This window comes from Rhincodon typus, chromosome 43 (genome assembly GCF_021869965.1).
Source record: "Rhincodon typus isolate 14 chromosome 43, sRhiTyp1.1, whole genome shotgun sequence".
Classification (NCBI taxonomy): Eukaryota; Metazoa; Chordata; class Chondrichthyes; order Orectolobiformes; family Rhincodontidae; genus Rhincodon; species Rhincodon typus.
The window spans coordinates 4,407,084-4,420,478 of NC_063374.1; the positions used below are offsets into that span (position 1 = coordinate 4,407,084).

A 13,395-nucleotide genomic window follows, 5' to 3' on the forward strand; every position below is an offset into this window, starting at 1 on the left:
CTGGGACACATCCACAGTAACAAACACACACACACTAACACTTGGACACATTAACACTGACAATTGGACGTGTCTACAATAACATGGACATAGCCACACACACACACTTGGATACTCCCACAATAAACAAAAATATCAAAGCAGGTACACAAAACTATACACACACTCATCTGTACTGCAAACAACATTGTACACCATAACTCCGGCACTCTGGCTACACCATCCACAGATTCTCCTGACAACATATGATACTGATTCCCTACATGACAGGAACACACGATATTGGCAGCAGACTGTATCCAGCCATCAAGCTTACTAACAAGCTTAGCCTCAGCAACATACCCTGAACCTGGCCCTCAGTTAAGAATCTCTGCTCACCAGGAAACAGAAAATGCTTCTCCTACCTTGTCATATGTGTATGCAATGTCCATGGAGCTGATCCCAAGATAATGAAAGAAGGGTGCATAGTCACTTCCTGCTCCCAGACTCCTCATGCTGTGAAGAAGCAGTGAATATCTTAGAAAGACCAAGTGCTGGGTTTAAAATTACATCTCTTGCTCCTCTCCTCTACTCACCTCTCTCCCCCAGTTATTTCTCTCCCCCCGCCCCCAGAAACAATGTCGCACCCCCTACCCCAGCATTCCCCCGCCACCACCCCCCACCTCAGGGACAGTGTCACTCCCCCAGCTAACCCCCAGCCTGTCCCTGTCTAGACACAATTACTATAAATTCCACCAACTGACCAGAGAGAGGGTAGGGCCGATCAAAAATTGTAAAGGGAATTTGTGCACTGAGCCTAAAGAGATAGGAGAGGTCCTTAATGAATACTTTTCTTTGGTATTCACAACTGAGAGGGACCTAGTTGTAGAGGAGGACAGTGTGAAACAGGCTGGTAGGCTAGAGAAGGTCAATGTTAGTAAGGAAGATGTGCTAGGAATTTTGAGGATGTTGAAGATAGATAATTCCCCCGGGCCTGATGGGATTTATCCAAGGATTCTATGGGAAGCAAGGGAAGAGATCGCAGGGCCTTTGGCGATGATCTTTCCGTGCTCACTGTCCACAGGTATAGTGCCGGAAGATTAGAGAGAGGCAAACGTCATTCCCTTGTTCAAAAAAGGGAATAGAGATAACCCTGGAAATTACAGACCAGTTAGTCTTACGTCAGTGGTGGGCAAATTATTGGAAAGGGCTTTAAGAGATAGGATTTATGATCACTTGGAAAGGCACAGTTTGATTTGTGATAGCATGGATTTGTGAGCTGTAGATCATGCCTCACAAACCTTATTGAATTCTTTGAAGAGGTGACCAAACACGTGGATGAAGGTGGAGCGATGGATGTGGTATATATGGATTTAAGAAGGCGTTTGATAAGGTTTCCCATGGTAGGCTTATTCAGAAGGTAAGGAGGCATGGGATCGGGGGAAATGTGGCAGATTGGATTCAGAATTGGCTGACCCTTAGAAGACAAAGGGTGGTAGTGGACGGAAAAGATTCAACATGGTGCTCAGTTACGAGTGGTGTACCACAAGGATCTGTCCTGGGTCCTCTTCTATTTGTGATTTTTGTAAATGATTTGGATGAAGGAGTGGAAGAATGGATTAGCAATTTCGCCGACGATACGAAGGTGGGTCGTGTTGTGGACAGTGTGGAGGGCTGTTCTAGGTTACAACAAAGTGACATTGATAGGATGCAGAGCTGGGCTGAGAAGTGGCAGATGGAGTTTAACCCTGAAAAGTGTGAGGTGATTCATTTTGGAAGGACAAACTTGAAAGCAGAATACAGGGTTAACGGAAAGATTCTTGGCAGTGTGGAGGAGCAGAGGGATCTTGGGGTTCATGTTCACAGTTCCCTGAAAGCTGCCACCCAGGTGGATAGAGTTGTTAAGAAGGCGTGTGGTGTGTTAGCTTTCATTAATAGAGGGATCGAGTTCAAGAGTCATGAAGTTATGCTCCAGTTATACAAAAGCCTGGTTTGGCCACATCTGGAGTATTGTGTCCAGTTCTGGTCGCCTCATTACAGGAAAGATGTGGAATCGTTGGAAAAGGTGCAGAGGAGATTTACCAGGATGTTGCCTGGAATGGAGGGCAGGTCTTACGAGGAAAGGTTGAGAGAGCTAGGGCTTTTCTCTTTAGAACGACAAAGGATGAGAGGTGACTCGATAGAGGTGTACAAAATGATCAGAGGTATAGATAGAGTGGACAGCCAGAGACTTTTTCCTAGGGTGGAGGTAGGTATTACGAGGGGGCATAGTTTTAAAGTGAGTGGAGGTAGATACAAGGGAGACGTCAGAGGTAAGTTCTTTACTCAGAGAGTGGTCAGGGCGTGGAATGCAATGCCAGAGAGGGTAGTGGAGTCGGCCTCATTAGGGGCATTTAAGCAGCTATTAGATAGGCATATGGATGATAGTATAAGGTAGGGGTGGAGGTTAGATAGACCTTAGGATTAGGGTAAAAGTTCGGCACAACATCGTGGGCCGAAGGGCCTGTACTGTGCTGTACTGTTCTATGTTCAATGTTCAACTGACATGATGAGATTAGAATCCATGTCCCCAGAGCAGTACATACACATAATCAGGCCAGTCAGCCCCTCGAGCCTACCCCACCATTCAATACTATCATAGCTGATCTACTTGTTACCTCAATTTCACATTCCCAACCACCTCCATTACCCTTCACTCCCCTTGCTTAACAAGAATATATCCAGCTCTAACTTAAAAATGTTCAAGGACTCTATTTCCACCCCCTTTTGAGGAAGAGTGTTCTAAGAACTCTCCACACAGAGAAATGATTTTGCCTCTTTGTTGGAAATGAGCGACTCAAAAGTTTTTCAAAATTTCACCCGAGTTCCAATAAAAGCAAAATACTGGGGCTGCTGGAAATCTGAAATAGACACAGAGAATGCAGGAGAAACTCAGCAGGGTCTGGCAGCATCTGTGGAGAGAGAAACAGAGTTAACACTTCCAGTCCAACATGATACTGGACTCAAAACGTCAACTCTATTTTGTCTTCCACAGATGCTGCCAACCCTAAATCTAGAATCATTCACCGAGGAAACATTCTCTCCATGTCCACCCTCTCCAGACCCCTCAAGGTCTTATATGTTGAATCGAGTAATCTCTAACTCATCTAACCTCCACAGGAGATAAGCTCAGTCTGTCCAAGTATTCCTCAAAAGAAAACTCATCCATTCCAGATATCAGCCTGGTAAACCTTCTCTGAGCTGCTTTGAACATTTCTCTGTCCTTCTTTAAATTAGGAGAGCTGGGTGCTTATTTCTCAGATGGCGGTTCACTCTCACAAGAAATTGTTAAGCTCTCTAAGAAAGCACCATCCTATCCATAAAAGGTACCACCACAGCATTTTTAGCTCAGAGGCCTCACAGAAGAAACTACAGAGAAAACATTCCTGACAGCAGGATCAGTGGAAGAAAGGCACTTGTGGCATGAGATCAACAGAAGGCAGAGTGTTCCAGAAGACATATTCTGTGCGAAGTTGGAGAGATCAAGTTTTAATTTATCATTTAGGGGTGTTTTGGATTTAATAAGTAGAAGGGAACCTCTACTCCCATCATAACAGATTAGGGTCTGTGTTTTGGTTTAACGATCATAAGGGTTCAACCTTCCCCCCGCCCACCTTTGTAACAGATTAGGGGCTTGTCCAGGATGTTTTCTCAGTGAAAAGTCTTAGCTAGAAATGCTGTGGTGGTACCTTTTATAGATAGGATGGTGCTTATTTAGAGAACTTAGCAATTTCTTGTGAGAGCTTGGTGCTTATTTCTCAGATGGCAGTTCACTCTCACACCAATTTTCAAAAACCCTCTCCTTATATACCTTGGATGACATATCAATTTTCTTACAATAACATTGGTCCGAGGTTGTCATAACCATCAGATTTAAATTCAATCGGCTTTCAATCTCAAAGTGCCTGGTTTAAGTTAACTGGCTAATATTCAAGCTCATTGTCAAAACATCAAAACAAGCCTAAGGTTTCCAATCACACAGCCAGTTAATACATGTTTCCATTTCAGAACTGGCTGTACATCTTCAGCTACATGCAGATTTTATTTTCTGTATAAATCTCTAAGCTTAGAAAAATGCTTTATCTCTTAAAGGAAGCACACGCTCTACACAACTTCATAACAGTACACAGTAGTCCAAATATGGTTTCACCAGTGCCTTGTATAACTGAAGCATAACATCCCTACATTTATATTTGAAATAACTCTTCAGAGGCTGGCATCCCATCACTAATCACTCTTTATTTACAAATGCATAGCCTTTGACAAGAGCACTGCCTCTCGCTGAGTCAGGTATTCAGGAGGCCCAATACCCCTGACATTCACCCTTTTTTATATGTCAGCCAAGGCTCCCTGATTGCACCAGATTAACAGCCCCAATCAGGGAATTCATTCTATGATATCCAGCTGGCTGACCTTGTTACAATCACTACAATATTCAATTGCCCTTGCAATAAAAGAGAACATTCTATTAGCTTTCCTTATTACTTGCTGCACTTGCACCAAGTCACCCAGATCTCCCTGCATCTACAATCACTCACATGCTTTGTCTTTATTCTTCTTTTCAAAAATGGGCAAATTCACATATTCCCAAATTATACTCCATTTGCCCGATCTTTGCCCATTCACTTAACCTTTCTTCATGACTTACTTTCGCAGCTATCTTTCTGTCATTAGCAAATTTGGCAACCATTCCTCCATCTAGGTCATTTATATAAATTGTGCACAGTTGGGGCCCTAGCACTGATCCCTGTGGCACACTGCACATTACATCTCACCAATCTGCTTTCCAGTAGCCAGCCAATCTTCTATCCATGCTAAAATGCTAACCTCCTACACCATGAGCTTTTATTTTCTTCATCAATCATTGATGTGACAGCTTATCAAATGCCTTTTGGAAATCCAAGTGCACCACATCCACTGATTCCCCTTTATCTGCAGCACAGGTGACCACCTCACAGAACTGCAATACATTGGGCAACATGGTTTTCTATTCACAAAACCATGTGACTCTGCCTGATTACCTTGAACTTATTCAAGTGCCTGACAGAACTTCTTCAATAATTGCTTCTAATATTTTCCTTATGGCAGATGTTAAGCTAAAAGGCCTGTAGTTTCCAATTTTGGTCATTCTTTGCTTTTTCTAAGATTTTTCTACAAGTCTTCTCACCTTCTACATATCTTAATACATTTACATTTTTCTAAACATTTGATATGATCTTTAATATTTCTAGTTATTGATTCCACCACAGATTCTAAGTACATCAATCATAAATTTTCTTACTCTTGGAATGAATCTATTTTATGTATTCTGAAATATGTCCTAAAATCTCTACTAACCCATCCTCCAACCTAATTTGACAATTCACTTTTGACAGCTTCCATGCCCTCATAATTCTGCTTATTCAATATTTTTAATGTGGGTTTTGGGCCCACTCTTTTATAAGAACGTAAGAAATAGGAACAAATGTGGGCCATTTGGCCCGTTGAGCCTGCTCTGCCACTCAATAAGATCATGGTTGATCTTTTCATGAACTCACCCACCCGCTCACCACAACCCCTTAATTACTTTACTGTTCAAAAATGTATATTTCCTTAAAAACATTCAAATGAGGCAGCCTCAACTGCTTCACTGGGCAGGGAATTCCACAGATTCACAACCCTTTGGGTGAAGAAGTTCCTCCTCAACTCAGTCCTAAATCTGCTCCACCTTATTCTGTGGCTATGGCCCTAGTTCTAGTCTCACCCACCGGTGGAAACAACCTCCCTGCTTCTATCTTATCTATTCCCTTCATAATTTTATATGTTTCTAAAAGCTCCCCCCTCATTCTTCTAAATTCCAATGTGTATAGTCCCAGTCTACTCAATCTCTCCTCATAAGCCAACCTCTCAACTCATAATCAACCTGGTGAACCTCCTCTGTACCCCCTCCAGTGCCAGTACATCCTTTCTCAAGTAAGGAGACCAAAATTGTACACAGTATTCCAGGTGTGGCTTCACCAGCATCCTATATAGTTGTAGCATGATCTCCCTATTTTTCCTCAAACTGAATATAAAATTTAATCCCATTATGTCATTACAACCAAGCTGTACCTTCACTGTGAGATCATTAATTCATCCAAATCTCATTGCACAATACCAGTAGTGCTGTTGGCTCCAGAATGTGCTGTTCTAAGAAGCTATCCTGAAAACATTCTTTGAGCTCCTTGTCTTGGCTACCTTCGCCCATGTGACTTTTCCGGTCAGTATGCAGATCAAGGTTTTCCATGATAATCGCTGTGCCTAATCTTACAAGCTTTCATCATTACTTCTTCTATGCCCCACCTTACTGTGTCGTTACTGGTAGGAAGGCATTGACACCACTTCCACAACTGACTTGTCTTTATCATTTCTACCCAAACTGTTAACACAAATCGATTTCCTGAACTTAAGTCATACCGCTTTGTTATACTCATACCGTCATTAGCGAACAAAGCCACGTCTTCACCTTTTTCTACTTTCATTTCATTCCTAAAATGTCTTGTACCCTTCAAGATTCAGGACTCAAACTATGCCATCCTGGAACCGTCTGTCCATAATTGCTATGGGATCATACTTCTTCATTTCTATTTGCACCTCTGTTTATCCATTTTGTTTCAAAAGCTATGTCCATTCAGGTATAGATCCTTTAGTTTTATCCTTTTATTCTCCATAAATTCTAACCTCATCTGTTGATGTATCTCTCTAAGCTTCCCTGTCACAATCTCTCTATCATTTCCTGTCTTAATTCCTTTTTCTTTGGCCTGGATTCCATGCTTTGATTTACCACACTTTCCCAAATTTGGTCCCTTTTCCCCACTATTTTGTCTAAAATTCTCTCCACTTCCCAAGTTATGTAGTAACTTATGTTGCCCTTGGTTCACTAGTTCAATGACTTTACCTCAATGCCACCATCTTTCTCTGTTAATGAGGGAAAAATGACCCCGAACAGAGAATGCTGGAGAAACTCAGCAGGTCTGACAGCATCTGTGGAGAAAGGACCACTTAGTATTCCAAGTTTGGTATGACTTCTTCAGAACTGGAAAGGTACAAATAATCCCTCTGTCTTTTGAGCAGCTTTTTTCCCCATCCTGCTACCTTCAGGGATGTGCGGACATGCACTCCAAGATCTGTCTGCTCTCTTACGTATTTGAGTCTCCTATCATTTATTCAGTTTTCCTTCAGCTGGTAAGGCAAGTCCTGATACACTACCCTGAACCCCTGCCACTGGGATGTTTCCCCTTCTGTTTTGATCAATTAATTATACCTGCATTGTTCGATCGCAAGGTCAGTCTCACCTCACCAATGCAATGGCAGATGAGGATATTTATTACCACAAGGTTATGTGTCAGATTTCTTAATATCATGGAGGTAGAGATTAGATATCCAGGAGCAAACTTACTTTGGAATGAGACCATGGAGAGCGCTTGTTCGGTTCGAATGCTTCATCCAGTTTTCATAGACAGACAGGTCTCTGTGTCCAGGAGCTGAGACCTAGAAACCCAGAACAATAAGCAGTAAAAGCCTAGTCATGGTGCTAGAGCAAGACACTGTATCAGGAATGCAGCAACACTCATTAGTTACAGGATCTCAAACCTGACAGTAAAGTCGTGAATGGTTCAGTCTTCCTGTCTCCCACCTTGTTGTTAGGCAACAGTAATTTTTTTGTCCTCTACCCTTGTTTCTACTGCACTGACCTATTCACTTCAGGTTTTAAAGACCACATGTAGATGTATGTAAACAAAATTTCAGACATTCCAGCACTGCTCTCAGAACGCAAAACTAAAACACATCTATGTGCTTCACTTCTTAACACCACAATATAGAAATACAAATCAAACTGGAAGCTCTGTGTGGTTCTGTCCAATTTAAGACTGTTATGGACCAGACCAAACCCCCTCAAAATATATTATGGGGATAGCCTAGACTATAATTTTTTCACCAGGTGTTGCATTTCGGATGCAATTCGATTGGTCAAACTACCGGTCGTGAAGCAAACCACACTTTATTCGTACACTATAGTTAAAATACGACAAAAGAAAGAAGAAATTGGATTAATTTTATTGGAAAACTTACCAGAATAATACATTATTTATCTACTAAACAGTAACTATTCCAATACAGTAACATCCCATAAACACACCCTTGGCAAAAGAAAATTCAGTAAAATAGATTGTCTCACAGGCAATTCTCTAGTCCAGAAGGAAAAGCATCAAGGGAAAACGCTGACAGAGAGAAAGCAGCAGGGAGAGATGTACTGTAGATTCCAAACCCAGCTTCAAGACACCAGCAGCTGCTACTGAAAAACTAAAACTAAATATCCTGGCTCTGGGGGAACTTGACCACACCCATTCAGGCTGCTTCTATTGTTCCAATTCTAAAAAAAATGCCAAGGCCTCACAAGCTGTTTACTTTATTGGATTCAAATAGACAGCTTTGCACCTCTGTCGTAACTCCTCTCTTAATAAAAAGCACTAAAACAAGATACACCTCTTAAAGCCATAGTATCATCACAAAAACGCAACTTTCCAAATAATATCATTTGCCTTCATCACAGCCCAGAGCATGGTGAGAATTTGGAACTCACTACGACATAGTTGATAAAATCTCACAGCACAGAGGGAGATCATTTGGCCTATTGTGCTGTGCTAGCTCTTTGAAAGAGCTCTCCAACTCAGCTCGAACTGTGGTTACTGTGGTATTCTTCTGGTTACTGACCCTCCCGCCATTGGAAGCAGTATCTCCTCGTTTACTCAATTGTACTGATGTGTTCAAGGGGAGGCTGGATAAACACATGAGGGAGAAAGGAATGGAAGGATAGGATGATGGGGTGAGAGGAAAAGCAGGTACAAGGAGGCTTGTGTGGAGCAGTAACACCAGCGTGGAGCAGATGGGCTGAATGGCTTGTTTTGGAGCTGTTGATTCTGTCTCGTTCCATTGCATGGAAAGTAGCAAGGGCCTTCACCCTGGTCAGTGGCTGCTATGGCTGATGAAACGCAGCTTTCTCAGGTGAGAATTGGACAGTACCTACCTGCTTAGCTGCATCAAACACCACACTCTGCACTGCCGGTGATCCACTGGCTCTCAAGGTGGCATTGGCTGTAACCATTGCAGAGAGAAAGAATAAACAATAAAAACGTCACATCATTAAAAGAGAGCTTCATATATTCACCAGGCTGGTTTTCCCAGTGCTGTCACAACTTCAGATTCCAGCTAGAATTACTGAACAAGTCAGATCCCAGAGTGAAACCTGGCTTGACAGACCACATGTTTTATTTTTGCAATTTGTTTATCGTTTGGGTCAGTCACTAAACATATTCACAAGAGGCTGCTGATGTACTTTCAAAAAAAAGAAAATCAAATTTGTTGCACACAAACGCCAAAAACAAACTCTTTCCAACATGGATAACTTATTGATAATTAATGATCTTATTAAAAAATCTCAAAAATAAAGATTCAACACTTTTACCTTCCGCAACAACCGTACAGACACTCAAGCCCAACAGAAGGACCTGTTTCTGCTTTAAAGTTACATGTTCAATGGATACAGCTGTAATTGGTTTCTTTTCAGCAAAAGTGTGCATGCACTGTATGCTATTTCTTTAGTTAATGCCCCTCCGTGAGACCCAGAAGCAAACTGTTAACAAAGCTCACTTACTCCTTAAACATGTGATCTTAAACCTATACATGTAAGCGCCTTGTAAGATGTTCTCCTCCCTGACACCTCAAAGCCTTCTATTTCTGGAGCTTTTCCCTCAATAGCTTCCAAGCCATTTGGCACTTATTTTCTTCTGCCCTAATTTCTTGCAGACTGTTCCTGACATGTTCCTTTACTGTCGCTGGGTCAAAATCCTGGAATTCCCTCCCTAATAGCATTGTGGGTCAACCCACAGCAGGAGGACCGCAGCGGTTCAAAAAGGCAGCTCACCACCACCTTCTCAAGGGCAACTAGGGATGTGCAAGAAATGCTGGCCAGTCAGCAATGCCTACATCCCATAAATGAATAAAAAAAATGTTCCTCTCTCTCAGAATGATCTGATTTTCTCTGAAACCAACACACTGCCTGACCTTCTGAATCATTCGGTCTATCATTATAAAAGGAAACTTCTTTCTGACCCTGTCTTCCTGTGTCATAGGATATCTTAGGCTAGGCTAAAGCTCAATTTGATTTCGTCTCCTACCCCTGTTTTCTAGAGCACTGAACCGTTCACCTCAAAGGTGTTTCTTCAAAGTATTCTTTAAATGCAAGGAAACAGATTTCTAGACAGCTGCCGAACATAAGAACTAGGAGCAGGAGTAAGCAATTCAGCACTTTGAGCCTGTTCCACCATTTATACAATTGTGGCTGACCTCACATTGGCCTCAATTCCACTTTCCTGCCCACTCTCCGTAATACTTCAATGCATTATTAATTAATAATCTGTCTATCACTCCTTAAATATATTCACAATCCCAGCATCCGCTGCACTCTGGGGTACTGAATCCACAAATTCATGACCCTTTAAGAGAAGTTATTTCTCCTTATCTCTGTTTTAAATCTGCTACCCCTTATCTTAAAATTATGATATCTCATTCTAGATACTGTTCATGGAACTCAAAGCAGAAGTAGGGAGCAAGACACAACTATGAAAATGTATGTGAGAACTAGGGCAGGGCAAATGGGAAACAAGAAACAAAAACAAGATAGACTGAGGAAGATTAGAGAAAGAGGGAGAAATACAGAGAAAGAGACAGAGACAGTCAGACACAGGCAGGAAGAAAGACAGCGATTTAGAGACACACACACACACATAACACACCCATAGAGAGGGAGAAACACAGAAATACACATGGAGGGAGAGGCAGAGACAGAGACAGAGAAAGATAGGATGAGACAAACACTCAAGGTTTCTTACCAAACACTGCTATATCCACATTGATATATCCCACAGTCCTCTCAATCAATTTCTTGTAGTACTCCTAGATCAGGGAGAGAACATATCAGGAGATATGAGCAACAGGCTCCATCCCCTCACTCCGTGCCCGCCACAGGCAGTGCTGGCCTTGGCTAATTGAGTAGCAAACCCCACTCCAGAGACTCCAACCCAAATATCCAGGCCAACAATTCAGTGTAGAATCCCCAACCAACCTGACTAAAGGCGAGGATCTGGGTCATTATTTCATGGCAGTTTGTGGGAGGTTGCTGTGCTGCCATGTTTCCTATATTACAAACTGTCGCACTACACTTCTGAGAGCACGTTATAGCTGCAGAGTGCTGTGGGAGCTCCTGAGGTGGCGAAAGGTGCCACGTAAATGTAAAGGTTTGCTTGCAGCGTAATGGGATGGTTGTGCTAAAAAAATGTATGGTGGGAGTTTCTTGTTCACCCTCATCGCTTGGGGATCCCCATTTATTCCAATACACTGTGGGCACCCAGGGAGCTAAATCAACATGGGGAGACTCCTGACTGCGGATAGTATCCATCTTACCTCAGTCCATTCTGTGGAGCCAATTAAACCAAACTCCTCTGCACCCCAGCTGCCGAAAATGATTGAACGGCGTGGTCGCCACTTGCCTACAATAACAACATTGAGGAACCATAGTGTCCCAGTAAATGAATGTTTAACAATCAACAGCTAATATTGAGTCACTCAAGGAGACCTTAGGCGCAGGTGACCAAAGCCTTTGTCAAAAAGGTCAGCAGAAGGGGAGCAAAGGGCAGGTGATGGCCTAGTGGTATTATCACTGGACTGTTAATGCAGAGACCCAGACAACATTCTGGGCACCCAGGTTCAAATCCTGCCACGGCACATGGTGGAATTTGAATTCAATAAATATCTGGAATTAAGAATCTAATGATACCCATGAATCCACTGTCCATTGGCGATTGTTGGGGGAAAAACCCATCTGGTTCACTAATGTCCTTTAGGGAAGGAAACTGCCATCCTTACCTGGTCTGGGCCTACATGTGACTCCAGACCCACAGCAATGTGGTTGACTCTGAACTGCCCTCTGGGCAATTAGGGGCAGGCAATAAACACTACCTGGCCAGCGACATTCTCATCCCGTTAATGAATAAAGGATAAGGGCCCTCTGAAAGGAGGAGACAGGCAGAGAGGTTTAGGAAGGGAATTCCAGACGTTAGGACCCTGGAACTGATTGCCACATTTTGCTTCTCACTTCCCCTTCAGCTGGTAAATCAATACTATTCCATGCTGAATAACACTTGGAGGAATCACAGAAGATGGCAAGGGTGCAGACTTGTCTCTGGGTTGGGGACTTCAATGTCCACCATCACATATGATTTAGTAGCAGCACTACTCACTGAGCTGATTGAGTCTTAAAGGATATTGCTGCTAGGTGGGGTCTGTGCCAGGTGATCAAGGAACCAACAGCTGAGAAATATCTACTTGACATCGTTCTCGTCAATTTGCCTGGCACAGATGCATCCATCCATGACAGTATTGGTAAGAATGAGCACTGCACAGTCCTTGTGGAGATGAACAACTGTCTTCACATTGAGAATTCCCTCCACTGTAGTGCATTGTGGGATAAGAGTGCTTGCCGTTGGCATCAAGGCATCTGCATGTGGAGGCTGGAACACAGTTGGCATGTAGCAGGACATTCTCATCCAGTGGGTGTGGATGGTGAGGCCTGGTTAAAAACGCTCTATGGGGTGAGGGAGGCAATGTGGATTGATCTCCCAGTGGCCAGTACAGAAGTGTGCCTTCAAGAGGGGGTCTGAGCAGGATCTGGTAGCCTCCATGTTAACCAGTCTGTGAAGCCTTATGCAAAATCTTGGAGTGTAAGGCAGCTGTGAGAAACAGAGAGGGCGTTGGAACATATAAACCAGGAGCGGGAGTAGGCCATTCAGCCCATCCAGCCCACTCTGCCATTTGATAAGATCATGGCCGATCAGATTGTGGCTTCAACTTTTCTACTATCCATCCATAACCTGTGGCTACTTTTGTCAATCCAAGAATCTTGTGTCCACATATGGCAGAGCTCAAAATGCTGGATTCACCAGATTTTTCATATCATGCCAGCTTTGGTGTGACAGACTTTATTCCTCAAATGCTAGTACTGAAGAAATGAATGCACTGTTGTCATCTTTGTCTCCTGGTGCTACCGGTAACTGCATCTGCCAGAAACTGGGATCATATGCTAGGCCAGACTAGGCGAGAAGCAGATCCCCGCAGAGGTAAAAGTACAGCGTCCAATAGGACAGGGGAAGATTCCATTCTGCTGGTCACTCACCTTCCTTCACCATTTTGCCCAGGACTCTGGTGACTTCCAGCATAACCGCAGTGCCACTACTGGGGTCGATGGCACCATGGACCCAACTGTCACGGTGATTGCCATAGATTACATAACGATCTGAAACA

At 43.0% G+C, this 13,395-nt stretch overlaps 1 protein-coding gene across 1 annotated transcript in view; it reads right to left on the reverse strand.

Moving 5' to 3' along the window:
- The window catches only part of naaladl1 (N-acetylated alpha-linked acidic dipeptidase like 1), a 41,639-nt gene that overhangs the window by 7,973 nt on the left and 20,271 nt on the right, over positions 1–13,395 (reverse strand). The window contains exons 9-14 of the mRNA XM_048619782.1: positions 13,268–13,387; positions 11,500–11,585; positions 10,929–10,992; positions 9,065–9,132; positions 7,436–7,527; positions 405–495 (exon numbers count right to left, since the gene is read on the reverse strand). Coding sequence (XP_048475739.1) covers positions 405–495; positions 7,436–7,527; positions 9,065–9,132; positions 10,929–10,992; positions 11,500–11,585; positions 13,268–13,387 — 521 coding nt within the window. The remainder of the gene's footprint in view (positions 1–404; positions 496–7,435; positions 7,528–9,064; positions 9,133–10,928; positions 10,993–11,499; positions 11,586–13,267; positions 13,388–13,395) is intronic.